Source organism: Remersonia thermophila, chromosome 5 (genome assembly GCF_042764415.1).
Source record: "Remersonia thermophila strain ATCC 22073 chromosome 5, whole genome shotgun sequence".
Classification (NCBI taxonomy): Eukaryota; Fungi; Ascomycota; class Sordariomycetes; order Sordariales; family Chaetomiaceae; genus Remersonia; species Remersonia thermophila.
Window position 1 is genome coordinate 2,420,505 of NC_092221.1, and position 20,605 is coordinate 2,441,109.

General features: G+C 63.0%; 6 protein-coding genes across 6 annotated transcripts; 5 read left to right on the forward strand and 1 right to left on the reverse strand.

The window, feature by feature from the left end:
* Window positions 1-2,493: 2,493 nt before the first annotated feature.
* On the forward strand, window positions 2,494-3,141 carry VTJ83DRAFT_5892 (uncharacterized protein; the record flags this gene model as incomplete). Its single annotated transcript, XM_071012542.1, has 3 exons — window positions 2,494-2,520; window positions 2,590-2,948; window positions 3,015-3,141. 3 exons carry the CDS (start codon window positions 2,494-2,496, stop codon window positions 3,139-3,141), a joined length of 513 nt encoding a protein of 170 aa, XP_070865267.1.
* A 713-nt stretch (window positions 3,142-3,854) lies between these two features.
* VTJ83DRAFT_5893 (uncharacterized protein) lies at window positions 3,855-5,636 on the forward strand (the record flags this gene model as incomplete). The annotated part of the gene is made up of 5 exons (XM_071012543.1): window positions 3,855-4,004; window positions 4,112-4,192; window positions 4,294-4,729; window positions 4,807-5,537; window positions 5,598-5,636. The coding sequence occupies 5 exons, from the start codon at window positions 3,855-3,857 to the stop codon at window positions 5,634-5,636; spliced, it is 1,437 nt and encodes a 478-aa protein (XP_070865268.1).
* Window positions 5,637-7,077: 1,441 nt separating this feature from the next.
* On the forward strand, window positions 7,078-9,598 carry VTJ83DRAFT_5894 (uncharacterized protein; the record flags this gene model as incomplete). The annotated part of the gene is made up of 7 exons (XM_071012544.1): window positions 7,078-7,574; window positions 7,719-7,882; window positions 7,966-8,118; window positions 8,216-8,466; window positions 8,550-8,680; window positions 8,765-9,155; window positions 9,242-9,598. 7 exons carry the CDS (start codon window positions 7,078-7,080, stop codon window positions 9,596-9,598), a joined length of 1,944 nt encoding a protein of 647 aa, XP_070865269.1.
* Window positions 9,599-9,802: 204 nt separating this feature from the next.
* VTJ83DRAFT_5895 (uncharacterized protein) lies at window positions 9,803-11,212 on the reverse strand (the record flags this gene model as incomplete). The annotated part of the gene is made up of 3 exons (XM_071012545.1): window positions 9,803-9,979; window positions 10,047-10,239; window positions 10,299-11,212. 3 exons carry the CDS (start codon window positions 11,210-11,212, stop codon window positions 9,803-9,805), a joined length of 1,284 nt encoding a protein of 427 aa, XP_070865270.1.
* Window positions 11,213-13,135: 1,923 nt separating this feature from the next.
* Window positions 13,136-14,575, forward strand: VTJ83DRAFT_5896 (uncharacterized protein; the record flags this gene model as incomplete). Its single annotated transcript, XM_071012546.1, has 3 exons — window positions 13,136-13,205; window positions 13,384-13,707; window positions 13,806-14,575. The coding sequence occupies 3 exons, from the start codon at window positions 13,136-13,138 to the stop codon at window positions 14,573-14,575; spliced, it is 1,164 nt and encodes a 387-aa protein (XP_070865271.1).
* Window positions 14,576-15,764: 1,189 nt separating this feature from the next.
* Window positions 15,765-20,249, forward strand: VTJ83DRAFT_5897 (uncharacterized protein; the record flags this gene model as incomplete). The annotated part of the gene is made up of 2 exons (XM_071012547.1): window positions 15,765-15,933; window positions 16,012-20,249. 2 exons carry the CDS (start codon window positions 15,765-15,767, stop codon window positions 20,247-20,249), a joined length of 4,407 nt encoding a protein of 1,468 aa, XP_070865272.1.
* Between the last annotated feature and the right edge of the window lie 356 nt (window positions 20,250-20,605).

Genomic DNA, 20,605 nt, shown 5'->3' on the forward strand with positions numbered 1-20,605 from the left:
AGAGCATGGCGAGCATGGTACGCTAGCACCGCAGATCGAGCGGCCGGGAGTGGTCCAGGATAGGTGCCTGAGTCTGCGTGTACAGGCGGGGAGAGGGGGGGGTTCGAACGTACGGCGTGCGGCGGTATGGGGTTGTGATCGCCCGGGCTCCTGTAACGGTGGGATCGCCGATGGACCAGAAGGCTTCGGAATCTATGTACAGAGCCTTGCGTATCCGTCGGTGCCTATGTACACGTACGTACACGGTGAGATCGGCAGCGAGGGGGGAAGCCAGCGAGGGGGGGGGGGGGGGGTGTGGTGGTGGTGGAGAGCGAGAAGATGCGAGGAAGAGCCGCCGTCAACCGTCCACCGCGTTGTCGGGCCGGCCAGACAGTCAGACAGTCAGTCCGTCAGACAGACAGACAGACAGACAGACAGACAGACAAAATCCAGCCCACAACCGGCCGGCTGCCAACGCTGGTTTTGTCCACCAAAGAGAGAGAGAGAGAGAGTGTGTGTGTGTGTGTGTGTGAGAATAGAAAGAGAGGCGACCGGAATCTTGGGAGGGGGTCGAGTCACAGGGAAGCGAGCAGGAAAAAACGACGAGAATGACCCAGCTCGGCAGAAGAGATACAGCGTGCAGGTCGAGCCTCCGCAGACACCACCCGGGATGGCGGTTGCATGGGGGCAGCCGAGTCGAACGTTTCTGCTTGCTTCTGGGATGCGGAGCCCAGGTGTTGGTGGTGGGAATGGGGAAATGCGCGTGTTGCTAGGAGACCCCTGAAGCCACAGGCGGGATGCCGCCACAATTGGAGCAATCGATAAAGGTTCGGTGGCCGGGGGGCGAGGGTTAGGGTGGGCAGGGAGGGTCCGAGGTCTGAAACAGGCCTAGCGCGGCCTCGCCCCTTGACGGCGGAGCAAATCAGCGCACGACAAGAGGGAATGAGACAGGGGGCGAGTGCATCATCAGCCCTGCAGGTCATGGCTCCGGTGCTTGAAACCGATGCCGTTGGTTGCGACCGTGGGTTGCAAGCACCGGAATCGCACGTTTCATGAGGTGGGCTTGGTGGGCTTGGTGGGCTTGTTGCATCTCCCCGCCTGCCGTGCCGAGCAGCCGCCCGAAGGAATGAATGACTAGCAGGATGGTCCGTACCGGTAGGTAGGTCACGACACAGTACGCAGTACGTGGAAAAAGACGGGAGATTGGATCCATGGGGGGAGGGAGGGGCGCTGTGGGTGGTGGGTGGCATGGCCCAGGTGACCTACATACCTACCAGTAGGTACCTACGGTATAGTAGTGTGCCGGGCTTCGGAACGGAATCGTCAGTACGTCTGTACCCTACACCGTCGGCACCTTTCGCTGTCCAGCGGGCGCACGTCAGCAGGCCAGGAGAGACAGCACCGTCCCGAGCCCTGCCGTGTAACGAAGGCCTGCCCGCTTCGGGAGGTGTACGGTAGTTCAGGTACCTTGTGTACGCGGTATGTGTGTGATCGACGGGGTTCCCAGTCCAGTGGCTCGCAACCCGGCCAGAGAGACGGCAGACCCACGCGGTCGGTCACCCAACAACACGACACCGGAACCTGCCCGCTCCCAAGCAGCGCTGCGTACTGCGTAGGTATGCACGCTACGGTACTTGGTACACCGTACGCACGTCTTCCACAACGGATGCGACTCGGATCCTCGACGTATTTGAGCATGTACGCTCTGGCCATGTGGATCGGTGGTGGTGATGATGATGATGATAATGATAATGATGATGGCGCATCCAGGTCTCGCAACGCACGAGACGACTACCCGAAGGAACAGAGACATGGACATATAGGTGCCGCGGCAAAAAAAAAAAAAAAAAAGAAAAGAAAAAAAAAAAGATGAGCATTCTGGTTCTAGCATCGTGTCCAAGAGGTCTCTCTCCCATCGCGGCCCCGTTCCCATCTCTCAGCTGCTGCTGCATTTATTTGCTGTGTACTATAGGTACCTAGGTAGGTAGGTAGGTAGTTGCTCCGTACGTACTGTGTAAATGGATGCGTGGGGGCGGGGACGGCCCGGGGGGGGGGGACCTCCATGACCGACCTACGGGGACCTGACAGGGACCCGCTGTGGGAACGAAAGGCCTTGGCCGCGCCCCGACAAATGCATGCCATGGACGACGACGCTTCTGCACCAAAGTCTGGGGAAGGCTGCCAAGCCGCATCCCCTCCGTGCGGTAGCTAGGTACAACTCCGTTTACGTACGTAGCGGCATGTTTCGTCATCTCAACCCCCAACCCAGGCTGCGTTTTGCGTGACATGGCCTGCTATTGTTGATCGACGTCCAAACTCGACGACAAACGGTTTTTTTTTATACACTGCCCGATGCGCGCTTCTTCGCCGCCCTGTCATGTCCCCGTGAGCGTCTCCTCGTCGACCGGCGCCTCCCCCTGACCCACGGAACCCCCTCCTCGACCTGACGTTTTCGATTGCGCCGTCCGCCTCCGCGACTCCCGCCCTCCGCAGTCCGCCGGGTCGACCGACGCCATGGGCTCAACCTTTTCGGCCATCAAGGTGAGCAACCCGCCTCGACCGGTCCGCCATGCCTCCTGACCTGGGACGCCAACGCCCCAACGCGCGCAGACCCTCGCCGTCCCGGCCGTCATCTCGCTCGTCCTCTTTCTCGCCACCAGCTTCGTCGTCGTCCCGCTCTGGCGACGCTATCGCGAGCGCTACAGCCAGTACCTGCCCCTCGACACCATCTCCAGCCAGACCCTGTCGCTCGGCGCCAGGATACGCAGCGCCATGACGCACGCCCTCACCCTGCCCATCACCTGGCGGGCCATGGCCGCCGACCGCCTTGTGATCGTCGCCGATCGCGGCTCGTTCGACTCGGAGGACGGGGAGGAGCTGGGCGCCGTGCACCAGCTGCCGACGGCCCGAGCGCTGGGCCGTCGGCAGAGGGGGCAAACCGTGGATACCACGAGAAGGCTGAGCCGAGAGTCAGTGGCCAACGTCCAACACGCCCAACCCCCCTTTCGCGAGGTGCTCGGCTAACGGGTCAGCAGGCTGGAGGAAGGGTTTATGGATGATAGCGACGACGATAGCGATGATTCCGACGACAGCAGCAGCAGCAGCAGCAGCAGCAGCAGCAGCAGCAACGCAGGGAATACGAGCGGGGGCAGACGTAGGTAGCAAGCAGCTGGCGTGGCGTGGCGTGGCGTGGCGTGGCGTGGCGTGGCAGGGCGTGGCGTGGCGTTGCTTTGTCGTACCTCCCTTTGGCCCATGATGGCGGTGTTTTGTTGAACGGCTGGACAATGCGCGATGCCGCCGACCACACGAAGCAGCTTAGAGGTCATCGTGCCTGACATTATGGACAATGGATACAAACTGCCGTCCAAGCCACGCCTCCCTCGGCCATGCCTCTGTTGACGTTGGCTTGCCCTCCTTCATGGCCTTCCCTTTCTCTTCCCGTGCTGGGCACCCCTGGCCGGGCACCCCTGGCGGGCGTTTGACGGCTAAAGGCATATCGCCATCCCTATGCCTTTATCGAATCGAACCCACGTGTGCGTTCTGCAAGCCAAGACCCGGGGATCCAGACTTTGGGCTTCCGCTGCACGCGACAAGGCAGAAGAAGAAGAAGCCGTCCGAACACTGGTCGCCGCCATCTCCAAGATCCTAGGCGTTTTTGTTACAGGCCCAACATTTTTTTTTTTTTCCTAGAGGGCTGAGGCGGTCATTTTTTTCTCTCTCCTTTCCCCCTCTTAGAGACGGTTTTCACTCTAGATAGACTCCCTTCCAGATACTCTTATAGTCTTTTTGCATGCTCCCGGAGCTGAAACGGGACGAAAAGAAGCCTTCTTCTCCCCCTCCCCTCCCCCACCTCGCCTCCAACCAAGCCCGCTGCCATGGCGACCCCCGAGCAGCAAGCCATCGAGTTCAAGAACCAGGGCAACAAGGCGTTTGCTGCCCATGACTGGCCCACGGCCATCGACTTCTACACCAAGGCCATCGAGCTGAACGACAAGGAGCCCACCTTCTGGTCCAACCGAGCTCAGGTTCGCGACAGCCCCGCCCACCCCGCCAAGCGCCCTGGTGGTCGTCGTGGTCGTCGTTTTTCGTCGTGGTCGTCAGGTTGCCCGCTGACACGTCTCCGCCGAAATAGGCATATCTCAAGACGGAAGCCTATGGCTACGCCATCCGCGATGCGACCAAGGCGATCGAGCTCAACCCGGGCTTCGTCAAGGTACGCCGTTGGATCCCAACCACCTCTTTGCTACCCCCGCCGCGCCGCAACCAACAGTGCACGCACGGCTGACCCTGACGAAACCCGCAACCCGCCGCTAGGCCTATTACCGACGAGCCACCGCGTACGCGGCCATCCTGAAGCCCAAGGATGCCCTTCGCGACTTCAAGACGTGCATCAAGATCGACCCCGGCAACAAGGATGCCAAGCTCAAGCTGGTCGAGTGCGAAAAGATCGTGCGCCAGCTCGCCTTCTTCGCCGCCATCGAGGTGGGGGATGAGCCGTCGGCGGCCGACGGGCTCGACCTGGATAGCATGGCGGTGGAGCCGTCCTACGACGGCGTGCGCCTCGACAAGGAGATGACCCAGGAGTTCATCGACGACATGATGGAGAGGTTCAAGAACGGCAAGACGATACACAAGAAATACGTCTACCAGATCATCATCGCCGTCAAGAAGCTCGTGTACGACGAGCCCACCATGGTGGAGGTGGACATCCCCGAGGACGTGCAGCTCACCGTCTGCGGTGACACTCACGGTGGGTCAACCCTCGGGCGGCGGCCACGCCGACGCGGCGCTCCTCCATGGGCTCCCCAAGGCTGACGATGCGGGCAGGGCAATACTTTGACCTCATGGAGCTGTTCAGGTTAAACGGCAAGCCGAGCGACAAGCATTGGTACCTGTTCAACGGCGACTTCGTCGACCGGGGGTCGTGGTCGACCGAGATCGCCCTGGTCCTCTACGCCAACAAGTGGCTGAGGCCCAACGCCTTCTTCATCAACCGCGGCAACCACGAGACGGACGACATGAACAAGGTGTACGGCTTCGAGGGCGAGTGCAAGCACAAGTACAACGAGCGCACCTTCAAGCTCTTCTCGGAAAGCTTCTCGGCCCTGCCCCTGGCGACCCTGATCGGCAGCAAGTACCTGGTCCTCCACGGCGGACTCTTCTCGGACGACAGCATCACGCTCGACGACATCCGCAAGCTCGACAGGCACCGGCAGCGGCAGCCCGGCCAGTCCGGGCTCATGATGGAGATGCTGTGGACCGACCCGCAGCCCGAGCCTGGCCGCGGGCCGAGCAAGCGCGGCGTGGGCCTGCAGTTCGGCCCCGACGTCACCAAGCGCTTCTGCGAAAAGAACGGGCTCGAGGCCGTCATTCGCAGCCACGAGGTTCGCATGGAAGGCTACGAGGAGGAGCACGACGGAAAGTGCATCACCGTCTTCTCGGCGCCCAAGTACTGCGACATGACCGAGAACAAGGGCGCCTACATCAACATCGGCCCCGACTACAAGCTCAACTTTGCGCAGTTCGACGCCGTGCCGCATCCCAACATCCGGCCCATGGTAAGTGTTGTCACGTAGGATTGCGTGAGCCTCCGCACCGCGCTGACCGAGTTTCTCCAGGCGTACGCGCAAAGCTCTCTCATGTCTTCTCTCATGTAAGCAGAAGGCGAGGGAAAGGGGGGCTTCATCCAGGCTGGAGAAAGCGGTAGGGTCTTGGACAGCCGTTGGCAACCTTGAGAGGCATCTCTGGTTTTTTTTTTTTTTTTTCTTTCTTGGAGACGACCCATGTCCCCTCCAGGCAAGACCCATACGCCTTATGCTCGGAATCCCCAGAGATCCATGCTAGGTTTCAGAAGTCGCGGCGGCACAAACATCCACGCCGCTGGCCCAAGCCGATCATTGTCCAGGTGTGGTCCTGGCAGAGGAGCCATGGACAGGCAAGACAGTCCGTGAGGATCGGCCGTGCACCATACACACACACACACACACACAACACAGCCTTTGGCCTCGTCGACCGGACGACAAGAGGATCTATCCATGTATAATACTCCATAGCCAGATGAAACCACCTACGTCCAGTATCGCGGAGAGCAGGAGTCCGTTGCCGGAAAGCCAAGACAAGCAAACATCCGGTGAATGGGCTTGATTCTGTTGCAGAGCATGCAGCAAAAGGCTGCTGCTTTCATAAAGACCCCTGGTGAACGTGACGTGCGACGGTTTGCTGTGGTTTTGGCCTTTTTTCCCCGTCCCCCGTCCCCGGGTCATTCGTCTTCTCTTGAGTATGTCGCTCTCGCTCTTTCGCTGGCTCGCCCGCGAAGATGCATGGCGACAAGCCGGCTGGGCGCATCACAGGAGGGCGCATCCCGCAATGACCAGCCGGCCGGCGCGCATTCGTTCGCAATTAGCCGCGAACATTCTCCGACACTCCACCATTGCGTTGGATGCTCTAATGCTGTAGTATTACGCAGTGCGCCTGGCGAGGGGCCGACGGAACCAAGAGCCGAGAAACATAGCTACCGACGGTGACCCGCCCGCACTGCCCATGGGAACGGCACAACCGCCAACCCCTCATCCAAGCGCGCCATGTTTCCCCCCTCCTCCTCCTCCCCTCGTTCCGAGAGAACGTACCGCCGCTCGGCCCGGGCGGCTCCACCATGTGATGTCGCGCTGTGAGACGGAGAAATCTGGGATTGGCGGATTCTGCGCCCGCGTTAAGTTCGCAGGGGAACGGGAATCTTGAGAGCTTGCTGTTGGGGGGGGAACGTGGATAAGACGTCGAGGGAAGCATCAAGCACGACGTTGGAGCCGGGGCGTCCCACTTCCTTTTTCTTTGGAACGGTGCGTGAGCGAGCGAGCGATCACGTCCGCTTGAAACTCGCCGTCCTCGTCGTTTTCTGCTCGAGGCCTTGCCGTGCCGAGCTGGTACTAATACCGCCAGCCTTGCAAGAGAGATACCGTTCTAGCCATCCTGCCCGTTGACCAGCCCGTCTTGGCCGGTCCAGCCAGCCAGCCAACCTTCTTTACACCGCGCCGCGCCGCACCGCACCGCACAACTCCGCCAGCCCGCGCGGCCAGCCGAGCGCCGACCCGCCCGCCCACCATGGCAGCCTCGCAGGGCACCCGACCGCCCACGAGCGGCCTCGTCCTAGGCTACGACGCCCGGCACCCCTTCTCCGCGATCCCCCTCGCGGACCGCGCGTCCGTCCAGGCCCTGCTCCGCGCCCTCCTCGACCCGCTCGAGCCCTTCTTCTCCCCGCTCAGGGCGCGCGTCCGCTGCCCCGGCGCCACCGCCGTGCGCTTCGACCAGACGGCCTCCGAGGTCGAGGGGTTCGCGCGGCCGCTCTGGGGCCTGGCCTGCCTCCTGGCCGGGGGCGGCGAGTACCGCGGCACGCGGTGGTGGATCGACGGGATCCGCCACGGCACGGACCCGGAGGGCGCCGAGTACTGGGGCTGGCCGCGCGACAACGACCAGCGCATGGTGGAGATGTGCCCCCTGGGGTTCGCCCTGGCGGTGGCGCCGGGGATCTGGGAGGGGCTGAGCGACAAGGAGAAGGCCAACGTGGAGAGCTGGTTGGGGAATAGCATCAACGAGAAGAAGTAAAGTTCATTTTTTTTTTCTTGTTTGGGACTTTTTTTCTCTTGAGGAGGGTTGGGGGAAGAAGAGAGGGAGAGGGTTGGGGAGAAGGAGAAGCGGGGTGATGGTTGACGCTGATGCGGATGCTGACGATGATGACATAACAGCATGCCCAACACAAACTGGCTTTGGTTCCGCGTGTTTGCAAACTTGGGCCTCAAAAAGAACGGCGGAAAGTTCTCTCCCGAGAGGCTGGAGGCTGACATCCGGCACTTGGACACCTTCTACCGCGGCGACGGGTGGTCCAACGACGGCCCGGAGGGGATTCACCGTGAGTTTCTCTCCTCTGGAGCTTCGCAGGGTGTGCCGTGAACCGCGGCGCGAGGCGCTCCCTATTGACGCGTCCAACCGCAGAGATGGACTACTACTCGTCGAGCTTCGCCATCCACTTCCTCCAGCTCCTGTATGCCAAGCTGGCCGGCGAAGACGACCCTGAGCGCGCGGCCGAGTTCAAGAAGCGCGCGCAGATGGCGGCGCTGGACCTTGCGCACTACTACGACGAGGAAGGTAAGCAGAGAATCATGGATGGATGCGCACCCCAGCGAGAGGAGAGAGAGAGAGAGAGAGAGAGAAAGAGGAAAACATGCTCATGGCGCTTCTGCAGGCCGCGCCATCCCCTTCGGCCGCAGCGTCGGCTACCGCTTCGCCATGGTGTCCTTCTGGGGCGCCCTCGCCTACGCCGACGTCGAGCTCCCCGCCCCGCTGACCTGGGGCATGGTCAAGGGCATCGTCCTGCGCCACCTGCGCTGGTGGCAGACGCAGCACGACATGTGGTCGCCGAGCGGCACCTTGACCATCGGCTACTCGTACCCCAACATGTACATGGCCGAGAACTACAACAGCCCGGGCAGCCCGGTGAGTGCTCGTCGGAGACCTTTCGGGGATGGAGACCACGACGGCAAGGGTCTTTTCGTTTGCGGCTGACCACGGTCGAACAGTACTGGGCCTGCCTGGCCTTCATCTGCCTCGCCGTTCCCGAGACGCACCCCTTCTGGACGTCCCAGGAGGAAACCCACTGGGACGTGATCCCGCGGATCAAGGCGCTCAAGCACCCGGGCCACATCATGAGGTACGGTTTTTTTTTTTTCCCCCGGCTCTTCTTTTCTCTCGCCCCGCCCCCGCTTCGAAACATGCTCACCCCCCCATCTCCCAGCAACCTCGGCGGGCACTGCATGCTCCTCTCCTCCGGCCAAGCCTGCTCCTACCCCATGAAGGGCACCCACGCCAAGTACGGCTCGTTCGCCTACTCGTCCTTCTACGGCTACTCGGTGCCCCCGGGGCTCTTCACGCTCGAGCAGTACGCCCTGGCCTCGCAGCTCGGCCTGTCCGACGACGGCGGCGAGTTCTGGAAGACGCGGCGGCTCTCCGAGTCGGCCCTCGTCGAGCGCGGCGGCGGCGGCGGCGGGGCCGGCACGCCCGTGCTCGTGTCGCGCTGGTCCCCCTTTCCCGACGTGCACGTCACGACCTACCTGCTCCCGCCCGACGAGGCGACGCCCAACTGGCACCTGCGCGTGCACCACGTCCGGGCCGAGGGGCGCGATGTCGTGACGGCGGACGGGGCGTTCGCGATCCGCTCGGCCCGCGCCTCGGACGGCCGCCTGCTGGGCCGTACGACCCGGCCGCCGGCGAGGGCACCCGGCCGCGGCTCATGGGCAACTACGACCCCGAGACGCCCGAGGCGTGGGCGGGCGGCTACGAGGGCGCGTTTGCCGTGTCGGACGGCGCCGTGGGCATCCGCGCGCTCGAGAAGGAGGGCGGCAGGACGGCGACGCTCGTCAACGCGGATCCCAACTCGAACCTGGTGCAGCCGAGGACGACGATCCCTACGCTGCAAGGAAAGGTCAAGAAGGGCGAGAAGGTGTGGTACGTGAGCGCCATCTACGCGAAGCCCAGCGGGCCAGGGGTGAGCAAGGACGAGTACTTGAGCGGGTGGGAGACGGTGCCCGAGGTGCCCGGGTGGCTGAAGGAGGAGATGGCCACGTCGTAAAAAGAACCGCGCGGCGAGTTGGTTTGGTTTTTCATTCCTTGTTGATGTTTCGTGATAGCAACACTCTCTCCTCGTGTTTAGCTCGGGTATCTGATGGCGATGTCGTGTTGAAGAGATCAAACACCACCGTGCAACGTACTCATCATCATTTTTCCTTTTTCCTTTTCCAAATGTATCCATCCAATAGGCAACCCTTCCCTCTCATCACGCCGTCGCAAACGTCTCAATGAACTTGGCAAGCTTCTCAGCACCCTCCAGAGGGATGGAGTTGTAGTTGCTCGCCCGGATGCCGCCGACGCTGCGGTGACCCTTCAGGCCCGTCAGCCCCTGAGCGGTGGCCTCCTTGAGGAACGCCTTTTCGGACTCGTCGATGTTTCCGTTCTTTGCCCATGTCAGCCATGCGCCCTCCGTCCAAGGTGGATCGTAGAGCCGTAGCCCGGTAACGTACCTTGGTGACCCTGAAGCAGATGTTCATCCGGGAGCGGACCGACTTGTCCGGCACGATGCGGTACACATCCGGGTACTTTTCGAGGGCAGCATAGAGGAGGTTCGCCTTCTTCTCCGCCACCGCCTGCTGGCCGTCCACCTTGTCCGGGAACGTCTTGAGCAGCTTCTTGAGGACCTGGCCGGCCACGAACACGCTAGAAACCGCATGTCAGCAAAACCTGCTCGCACACAACCTCCTCGGGAAACGACGCACTCAAAGATGCTCAGCGTGTTGTACAGGCTGTTGTTCTTGGCGATCGTCTCGTAGACCAGCATGATGGGCGGGACGGGCAGGCCCAGCTTCCTCAGGAGAGCCGGGCTGGGCTGGGAGGTGGTGGGCGGCAGCAGCGACTTCTTGACGACGGCGACCGTGACGCCGGTGCAGCCGAGGTTCTTCTGGGCGCCGAAGAAGAGCAGGGAGTAGTTGGAGACGGGCACCCTCCTCGAGAGGATGTTGCTCGACATGTCGGCAACCACAATCGGGCCCGAGCCGTCGGCCCGGGGCGCCAGCACGGCGGGGAACTCGGGGAACTCGACGCCGTCGACCGTCTCGTTGTCGCAGTAGTAGACGAGGGCCGCGTCCTCGCTCAGCTTCCAGGTGCTCGGGTCCGGGATCTTGCCGAACTTGCCGTCGTTGAGGGTGCGGGCGTCGGCGGCCAGGTTGACGTACTCGGGCCCCAGCAGGCGGATGGCCTCCTGGTACGCCTTGAGCGACCAGCCGCCGGTGACGATGTAGTCCACCTTGAGCTTCTTTTCGACGCGGTCGCGCAGGGCCGCCACGACGGCGGCCTCGTCGGCGCCGGCTCCGAGCTCGGCCAGGATGGCGGCGTGCTGGCGGGCCACCCAGGCGCCGATCAGGTTGTAGACCGAGGCGGCGAACTCGCCGGTGCCGCCGGCCTGCATGAAGACGACCTCATAGTCGTTGGCGGGGATGTCGAGGAAGCTGGCCAGGTCGGCCTTGGCCTCGTTGATAATGTTGGTGGCCAGCTCGGAGCGGTGCGAGTGCTCGGCGATGCCCAGGCCGGTGCCGTTGTAGTCGAGCAGCGCCTGGGCGGCGATCTCGAGGACGTCGGTGGGCAGCGCGGCCGGGCCGGCGCCGAAGTAGGTGATGTCAGCGCGAGTGGGCATTTTTTTTGTCTTCGTCTTTTCGTGGTGTTGGGTCTCCTTTTTTTTTTTCTCTCTCTTTTCTTCTATTCGGGCCTGCCACAGCGGCAGCACAATTGTATCCTGATGACCGGAAGAACAAAGAGCCTCTTTCCAGATCTCTTTTCTCTCGTCAATTGGCGACTTTCGTTGGGAAAAAAAAGAACCAACAAGGGTCAACTCTTGAAGAGGTCTGACTCTTTCTCTCCAACAAGTGTGGAGATGTGGGACGGCCCGGAGTCGGCGTCGGCGGGGCAGTCCTCTTGCATTTAACTCGGACCCCGCCCTGAGCCGGTGTCATGCATTCCCTCCCGTCAGCAGCGGAGGTTGCGCCTGGGGGGGGAGAGGATACTTCCGGGGCCCGCCGGCAGTGCGCGTAGACGGGACGGGGTCATGCCGTGAGTCACGGCTTGACCAGCTTTTACGCGAGATTTTGTTTTGTGTCGAGTGTTCTGGCCCTTGAGAGGTCACTCCACCGTGGGGTTACGGCTGCCTGTGGCAAGCACAACGTGGGAAGTGTGGGGGAAGGTTGGAGGGGCTTGGAGCGGCCTGCAGCAGCACTTGCAGCAGCACTTGCAGCAGCCGCGGGGTGCTGCAGGAGGGCGTGGCTTCCTTGGAAGGTCAGGTACCTTAGGTACCTAGGTTGTCCGAATCTGGGAATCTCAGGATTTGCACACCCGTGAACAGCCAGAGGGAAGGTGAGATGGGGTTTGGCACGGCATCTAGGTACTTGTACCTTGGGCAAGGACGACTTGCTTCATTTCATGTCTTGGGTACCTAGGTACCTTAGTTATCTAACTAAGGCAGGTGGCATCGACGGCCGGAAAACCCCCAAAACACCATCAAATCTACAGGTAGGTACTTAGTACCTAGGTTCCAGTGTTACCTAGGTAACGACATGACGTGCTCCTAGTACCTACCGTAGAGTTCCGTCATTCGGAACCTCTCATTGCCTACACTGACACCTGACGACGGGACCGAGTGACGCCGTTCCTACCGTCGACCTACCTATGTAGGTAGTTCCCGTCCCTCTGTGGCGGCTCCGACACTACGGAACCTGGGCAAGCATGAGACGAGACGATGGGTGCATGGCCCTTTGACAGGCGACTCAATTTCTGTCTGACACGAACTCCCGTCTACAGTACCTTACCCAGGTGGCGTGGCAAATCAGGCCCATCCGTCAGGGACTTTTTCCTCTTGAACTCCGTAATGGAGGTGCTTGTCGGCTTTAGTTCCCGCGACAAGCCGTTGCTTGTTCGGTGGGGATCTTCAGGTTGTCGACACCTAGCGAGCCCCCCCGCAGTCAGTGGTTCTGGAACCTCGCTCCTTTCGTCAGCTCTAGGCACCTTACATACTGCGTACACCACGGGGCAGCTTCGTGCATCGCCCGTTGAACCTCTCTTCGGCCTGGAGATCTGTCGACGGGATCCAATGGCAAGGTTTGTCTGTTTGCACACAATGGAAATCGGCCTCCTGCTAGGACTCAAAGGAGGAGGGCTTGAACCAGGGAAGACCATGGGGCTGCCATGTTCACGGAAAGCAGCAGGGATCTCGTCCCTCGCCGGCGTGTCACGGAGGTGTAGCGCCTAACGTCCGGTTCTAGGCGCCCCAAATCAGGTATTGCCGCGAACCGGGCCCGGCATATCCACCCGATCCTGTGGACAACACCTCCCCGTTGAGGCTTCTCACCTTCACGCAAACCGCGATCCTGTGAGACTTTGAGACCGCACGCACATGCCGGGTACCCTTTTCGAGCTTTAAGTCCCCTCTCACTGCTCGCTGCCATGCCAGCGCTGCGAGGTGGTCTGTGGAGCTCGCAATCCGAATAGGTTGTTGGATCTTGCGACGGCGCCGACTTTTGTGAGCTCCTCGTCATCGCTCATCGCCAGCTCGGCCCCTTCCCCAGCCATGGCCGAAAGAAAGACGGCCGAACCGGGGCCGTCTCGACATACACACACGACGCCGGCAGCATCGTTCCGTGCGTATACCGTTTTCCCTCGTCGCTTGGGTCCAATTGCACGATGTCACTGTGTCCCCCCCCACTCCCCGCTGCGTTGCTAGACGTCCCTGTCAGCGACGACGACGGCAACGACGACAACAACAACCACAAGATGGACCCTACTTTTATGATGACGTTAGGCTAATGGACAAACCAGCCACCCACAACTCGCCGCGGACGTGGTTCCTCACGTCGTCGCTCTCGCCCTTGTGCATCCGCCTGATCCGGCTGCTGCTCGCGCACGGCGACTACGTCGTGGCCTGCCTGCCGCCGGCCGAGATCGAGGACGAGGAGCGCAGCGCCGAGTTCCGCGAGCTTGTCAACGAGTGCAAGAGCAACCGCAAGGACCGCGAGGGCTGGAAAGACCGCATTCGCGGCATCCGCTGCGACGGCCGGTCCATGGGCCAGTGCGGCGCCGCCATCGCCGAGGCCGTCCACGTCTTTGGCCGCATCGACATTCTGTTGTGTTGCAAGTTTGAGGGTGAGACAAGCAAGCCAGCCCCCATCCCCTTTGATGCAGGAAGCGGCCCGAGGCTGACAGGCGCCCCCCCCCCCCCCCCCTCCCTCCCTCCCCAACAGCCGTCGTCGGCACCGTCGAGGAGCTCTCAGCGACGCCAGCCACGCGCAACCTGGCCCGCGACCAGTTCGAAACCATCTTCTTCTCGCAGGTCAACTTCATCAAGGCCGCGCTGCCCCAGCTCCGCGCCCAGCATACGGGCCACATTATGATCCTGACGAGCATCGGCGGCCACATTGGCACGCCGGGCATGCCCATGTACACGGCCGCGACGTGGGCGCTCGAAGGGTACTGCGACTCGCTCGCCTACGAGATTGCGCCCTTCAACATCAAGGTCACCATCGTCCAGCCCAACAAGGAGATCCAGAGCCTGAGCAACAAGATCATCTTTGCCCCGCCCCTGCCCTACTACGACGCCGAGATCAACCCGGCCCCCAGCATGCGCGAGATGCTGGCCAACGTGCTCAACGCCAACCCCGAGACGGCCATCGACCCGTCCGCCGACGAGATTCAGCACCGCTACCCGCGCCTGCCTGCGTCGGCGTACGACAAGCTGGTCATGGAGACGGTCCACGCCTTGACGGCCATCGGGGGCCACGAGAACCCGCCGGCTCGCCACATTGTAGGGTTCGAAGGGGCGATCGCCGTCAAGGAGAAGCTCAAGACGGTGACCGAGGAGCTGGAGGATTTTGTCGAGGCCAGCTTGTCGGTGGACATTTTTGAGAGCGAGCTCAAGGCCGAGGCGATTCGGGGAGGCGGCGAGCATCACGAGGGCCCGAGGCTGGAGAACGGCTCGGGAGGGATGCAGACGTTGCAGGAGCAGGGTTGGTGACCTGGAAAGAGAGTAGGGTTTGGCATTGTTTCCATGGTTAGTCAGTTTCCATGACTCTTTATCAGGGACAGGGAGGATAGGTGAGAGATGCTTGGGCCTGGAGCAAGAGTTGTCTCGGTTGCGCTATGCATTGGATGAGCGTGCATGCTGCAGCAATAGGTACTTTGGCTTGAAGAAGAAACCGTGCCCATGTTGTGCCATAAGTACCATGTTGGATTCTTTGTTTCGGCCAATCCCGGAAGGTAACGAGCTGGGTGTGTATTAGTGGTGGTAGGGTGTTGTTCTTAACAGTGGCCGCCAATCCAAAACTCCCGTCCCGTCCAGCTTCCAGGTTGAGCGCAGTGTTTCGTGACGATCACCTTGGTACGTACAGTATCCATAACCTCACCTCATCTCACCTCAGGCAGCCCGACTCGAGCAGGTTGCCAGAGTGTAGTAGGTACCCCAGATACCTGATGTACGGAGTGGAGGTTCGGTTTCGGTTCTTGTGCTGAGTTCCCGCTGCTGAATGAACGGCCCCGGGCCTGTGGCTGCTCTTTAGGTGCTACCTACCTAGGTAGTTACCTACTGAGGTACTGCTAGGAACCTTCCAGGTTAGGTAGGTAGGTAGGTACCTAGGTACCTAAAGATCGCAGCAGACTTCCATCAGGGGGGACCGGCCCCCACTTTGTAGTGGCCATAGCTCCAATCCCCCAGGGGGAATCGGCGGGGCAGCCGTTCAGCGCACCGCACCCGTGGATTCAGGTCACGCACCCGTGGACGTCAAGGTCGGGTTGCATTGGCTTGCCCAGGTAGGTACGCTAGACCCAACGGCACTTCGTCCTACCTTCTCCCATTGCATCCCATTGCATCCCATGCTTTATTTTTTATTTTTTTTATTTTTTTTTGGGGATACCCTTAGGCTCTGACCTCGACGTCCTTCGACCAGAGCTCGTCGTTCTTAGCAACTCATCCTGGCTTCGCCCCCTGACAAAGACGCCAGCGTCCGCAACAACGCGCCGTCCCGAACCCCCCCTCCCCCTCCCCCCTTCCCCCTCCCCCTCCCGTCGTCATCATCACCATCACACACGAGTGCATCCCCTGGCGCCCGTGGGACTTCGACATGCGTTCCCCTTGACGGGACCTCACCCTCGACATCTCCCATCCTCCCTGCCTCTCGTACGACGCCGGGAATGACCGCCTCGGCACCATGACGTCCGTCGATCCTCTCCTCCCCGTCGCCCCGTCGCGGATCAAGGCGCTGGTGCTGCCCATCGGCAACATCAAGCGCGATCGCTTCACCGCCTTCGTCAACCGTCTCAGCATCGAGCGCGTCGTCTTCCTTCGCGATGTCACGCCCGACCCGCGGCCACACAGGAGTAGGGAACATGGCTATGGCGTGGCTACTCCCTACGTCGTCGACGCACCGTGACTGACGGATCCGCTTGCTGCACCAGACATGTTTTCCCCCCTGGCGTTTCCCGACGGCGCCATCTTCTACGACCTCATCCCCCACCAGCCGCCCGCCTCCCACCTCTCGCTCTCGCCCTTTGACCTGTTCCGGGAGCCCCTCGCCGTCCTCGCCGTGGCCGATGGCGTCGAGCTGACGAGGTCCGTCTTCAGCAAGAGGCACTCGGGCGGCCGGTCCGTCGAGGAGGCCAACATACGCTCCCTCTACCAGGACCTCGAGGACCTGCGGGACCGCTATCCCAAGGTCCTGGTCCACCAGGTGCTCGTCTTCGACTACCAGCCGCCCCCCGAGAACCCCGTGCCTATCCCCGAGGGTATCGTCACCATCCCGCCCCCGGAGCAGAGCCTGCGCACCACCATCAAGACCGTCATGTGCGACCTGTCGTCTCTCGTCCTGGCCGAGATGACCACCCTGGCCAAGTCCTTCGAGGGCATGTCCTTCATCGACTCGCCGGGCCAGCCGTCCTCGGGCCGGCCCCCCGTGTCCGGCTTGGACGAGCCCGGCGTCTCGAGGAGGAACTCGCAGTTTGTGACGCCCACGCACCGGTCCGCCTCGACGAGCGGGCTCCCCGACCGGAGCCTCGCCCGCATGTCGATGCCCCCCGTCCCCTCCAAAGGGCCCGCCGACGCCGCCGGGACCGGCCCCGCGCCGGGCCGGCCGACCACGCCCGTGGGCGGCAGCAAGCCCCTGCCCACGCCGCCGTCCACCTTTGACCACATCATCGGGCCCATGGTGCCCACGAGCCCGGAGCACAAGAGCTCCTCCGCGGCCGACGGGCCCAGGTCGCAAGGCCAGGACCGGGTGTCGGTCCACGGGTTCGGGTCGGGCGGGGCCAGCGACCGGTGGAGGAACAAGGTCAAGGCCCGGATCCAGGTCGTCATCGGCTCGCTCTACCTCCAAGCCGGCCTGTGGAACAACTCGCTCAAGGAGCTCACCGAGGCCGCCACCATCGCCAAGTCCATCACGGACCACCTCTGGCACGGCAAGGCGTTGGAGCTCATCCTGGTCAACCTGCTGCTGCTCGGCTGGGCCGGCATCGAGTTCAACGTCCCGAGCATCCTGCTCCCGCCGCACGACAGGTCGAGCAACATCGCGGCCGCGTTCCACGAGGCCGAGCTCCGCGACCCCCACCAGCCCCGCTGGCTGCGCAATCTCCAGGTGCACATCCCCGACCTGCTCGACCGCATCATCGGCCTGTACTCGCGCATCTCGTCCGAGAACCTGCCGCCGCTGCCCTTTTCCGAGACCGTCATCCGCTTCTGCAGGATCCTGACGGCCATCCACATCACCGACGGCCAGCTCGGCCCCGACTCGCTCACCATGATCACCTTTGGCACGCCTCCGAGGAAGCCGCTCACCACGTCGCCCCGCTTCACCGTTCATCCCACCCGCACCCAGATCGTCTCGACGCTGCTCCGCGCGTTCCCGGCCTCGCCCTCCGAGCTGCTCACCACCTCGGATCGCGTCGTGATCCTGGGCGGCATCGCCTCCGTCCTGGGCCACCTCGGCTTCCACCGGAAAAAGTCCCTGGTCGTGAGGGAGCTGGTCTCGGTCCTGGTGGGCGGGCTGGTCGAGGCGCGCACGAGGGGCGCCGCCGACGTCGGCATTCACCCCGCGGCCGGCCTGGCCGGGCTGAACGGCCCCGGGGCCCGCGAGGGAACGGGCGGGGCGCTGGACCTGGACGAGGCCGACGTCGAGCAGAACATCGACGCGTTCCTGGGCATGCTGGCGAGGACGTACGGCGTCGTGGGCGGCAACGCCGCGGGGGATCCCGAGCAAGACCGCGACGCGGCCGTCGTGCGGCGGATCCAGCGCCAATCCGCCGCCCGGTTCTTCGGCATGCCCGGCGTCAAGATCAGCCTGCTGCGGGCCCTCATCAACTTTTCCGAGGCCCTGCCCGACTTTGCGGGCGTGCTCCGGTACTCGAGCGACCTGCTGCGGACCGCCGGCAGCGGCATCGCCCCCGGGCCGCGCCGCGAGAACGCCTACCCTTGCATCACCCGGGACGAGCAGATCCGGCTCGTCACCATCATCCTCAAGACGTCGAGCCTGTCGAGACGCCTCGGGGTGGGCGCCCTGACGGCGGAATACTGGGACGAGTTTCTCGTCAGAGGGGTCGCGCTCGAGGCGCTGCCGCCGACGCGAGCGCCGGTGCAGCACGCCAAGACGATCCTCCCCGGGATCACGACGGCGCGGAGCTCGCAGGACGTGGACCCGTTCATTTACAACCCGTTCCTGAAGCGGCCGGACACGGCGACGGTCGACCACACGCTCGTGGCCGGCGAGCCGGCGACGTTCCGGCTGACGCTCCAGAACCCGTACGAGATCGAGATCGAGCTCGAGAGCATCCGGCTCGACGCCGAGGGCGCCGAGTTCGAGTCGGCCGTCGAGAAGACCACCATCGGGCCGTACCGGACCCACACGATGAGGATCTCGGGCACGCCCAAGGCGGCGGGCACGGTCAAGATCACGGGCGCCGTTATCAAGGTCCGCGGGTGCCGCGAGAGGAGGTTTCCCATCTTCGCGGACCCGTGGGCGCCCGAGGACGCCGCCAAGATCAAGGCCATCGGGCTGGGCGCGCTCGAGGTGAACTCGGCGGCCGCGTCGCCGGCCGTGCAGCGGCTCAGGCCCGACAGCGTCGAGCTCCACGTCATCGCCCCGCAGCCCGTCGTGGTGATCAAGTCGTCGACGCTGCCCCAGTCGTCGGCCATGATCCTCGAGGGGGAACGACAGGCCTTTTCGATGACGTTGGAGAACCTGTCCGCCACGACCCCCGTCGACTTTTTGCTCTTCTCCTTCAAGGATTCGACCCAGGAGCCGCTGCAAGCGGCGCTCGGCAACCGCGACGCCACGGCGACGGAGCTCTACGAATACGAATGGATCCTGGCCAAGAAGCAGCCCCTGCGGCTGCGAAACCGCGGCGGGGACAGCAAGCGGTACATCGCGCCCGGCCAGACGGCCACGTTCGACTTTGAGATCCTGGGCCGGCCGGGGCTCACGCACGCCATCATCCAGGTCGACTACGCGCACCTGGGCGTGCCCCACGACGAGGTGGCCGACAAGTTTCACACGCGCCAGGTGTCCATGGAGCTCACCGTCACGGTCAACGCGTCGGTCGACATCACCCGCGTGGACGTCCTTCCGCTGACGAGCGGCATCCCCTCGCCGCTCTGGAAGCGCGTCTCCTCGTCTTCTTCTTCTTCCTCCTCCTCCTCCTCCTCTTCCTCGTCCGCCGAGCCTCCTTCCCCCGCTGCCGAGCCCGAGGACCTCTCGGCCGACACGCACTGCCTCCTCTCGCTCGACCTGCGCAACGCGTGGCCCTCGCAGATGTCCGTCAGCCTCGCGGCGCCGGACGACGGCATCGCCGTCGAGGAGACGCTCCTCCCGGGCCACACGGCGCGCGTCCTGCTCCCGATCCGGCGGGTCTACGTCGAGGATCCGCACGCCTTCATCCCCGCGCTCAACCCGAAACGGCACAGGCAGGTGGTGGTGAGCACCAAGATCTCGCCCGAGGCGGAGAGGGCGAGCCGCGAGGCGTTTTGGTACCGCGAAAAGGTGCTGCAGGGCCTCAAGGCCACGTGGAGCACGGACGGCGGGAGGAGGACGGGGGAGGTGGAGCTGCGGGCGGTGCGGCTGACGCAGAGGATGGTGGACGTGGTGAGGGTGCCCGAGGTGGAGGTGGACATCAGCGTGGCGGATCCGGCGCGGGGAGGCGAAGAAGCGGCGGTGGGCAAAAGCGGGAGGTGCGTGGTGGCGGTGGACTCGTTCCTGGAGCTGCGCGTGCGCGTCACCAACCGCTCGGCGAGGCCCGTGTATCCCTTGCTCCGGCTGACGCCGGTGCTGCGGCACAGGCCGTTCCACGTCTCGCTCGACTTCACGCGCAAGATGGCGCGGTTTGCGTGGAACGGGAACCTGCAGCAGGCGCTGCCGCTCCTGCCGGGGGGCGGGCAGAGCGTGGAGGTGAGGCTGGGGGTGACGCCGCTGTGCCGGGGGGAGTTTGAGATCCTGGGGAGCGTCGAGGAGACGAGGCTGTGGGTGGACGAGGAGGAGCGGGAGGAGGAGGAAAGGAGGCGGATCAAGACCCAGGAGGGGGTTGCGACGGAGGAGGAGGCGCAGGCCATCATTTTGGGCGCGGCGTTGGGGAGGAGGGAGAGGAGGGTATGGTTTGCGAGAAAGGGGTGCGTTTTGGTGGTTCGAGACAGGCGGGATAGGGATACTCGGTGAGGGCCTGGTCTAGGTCGGGTACCTACTTTGGTCGGGAGGGGGAGGGATCGGGCATAGGCTTTGTGGTGCATGGCTATGTACGTCGTACACCGCCGCTGCTGCTCCTACTACTACTACTACTACTACTACTACCACCGCTACTACTACTATTACTATTCCTCCTAGGATACAAGCATGGAGGTCATGGAGGTCACCGTCGGGGAGAAGTGCTGCGCCCTCTGGGGGCTTCGCTAGCCACCTCAGGTACATAGGTCAGGTCATTGACAAGCTTGCTACCTCTCTGCCATGCCTCTGCCGCTTACCTCGTATGCCGTGTCACAAGTTCCATGCTCCCCATGTCGGTAGGTCTACCTTAC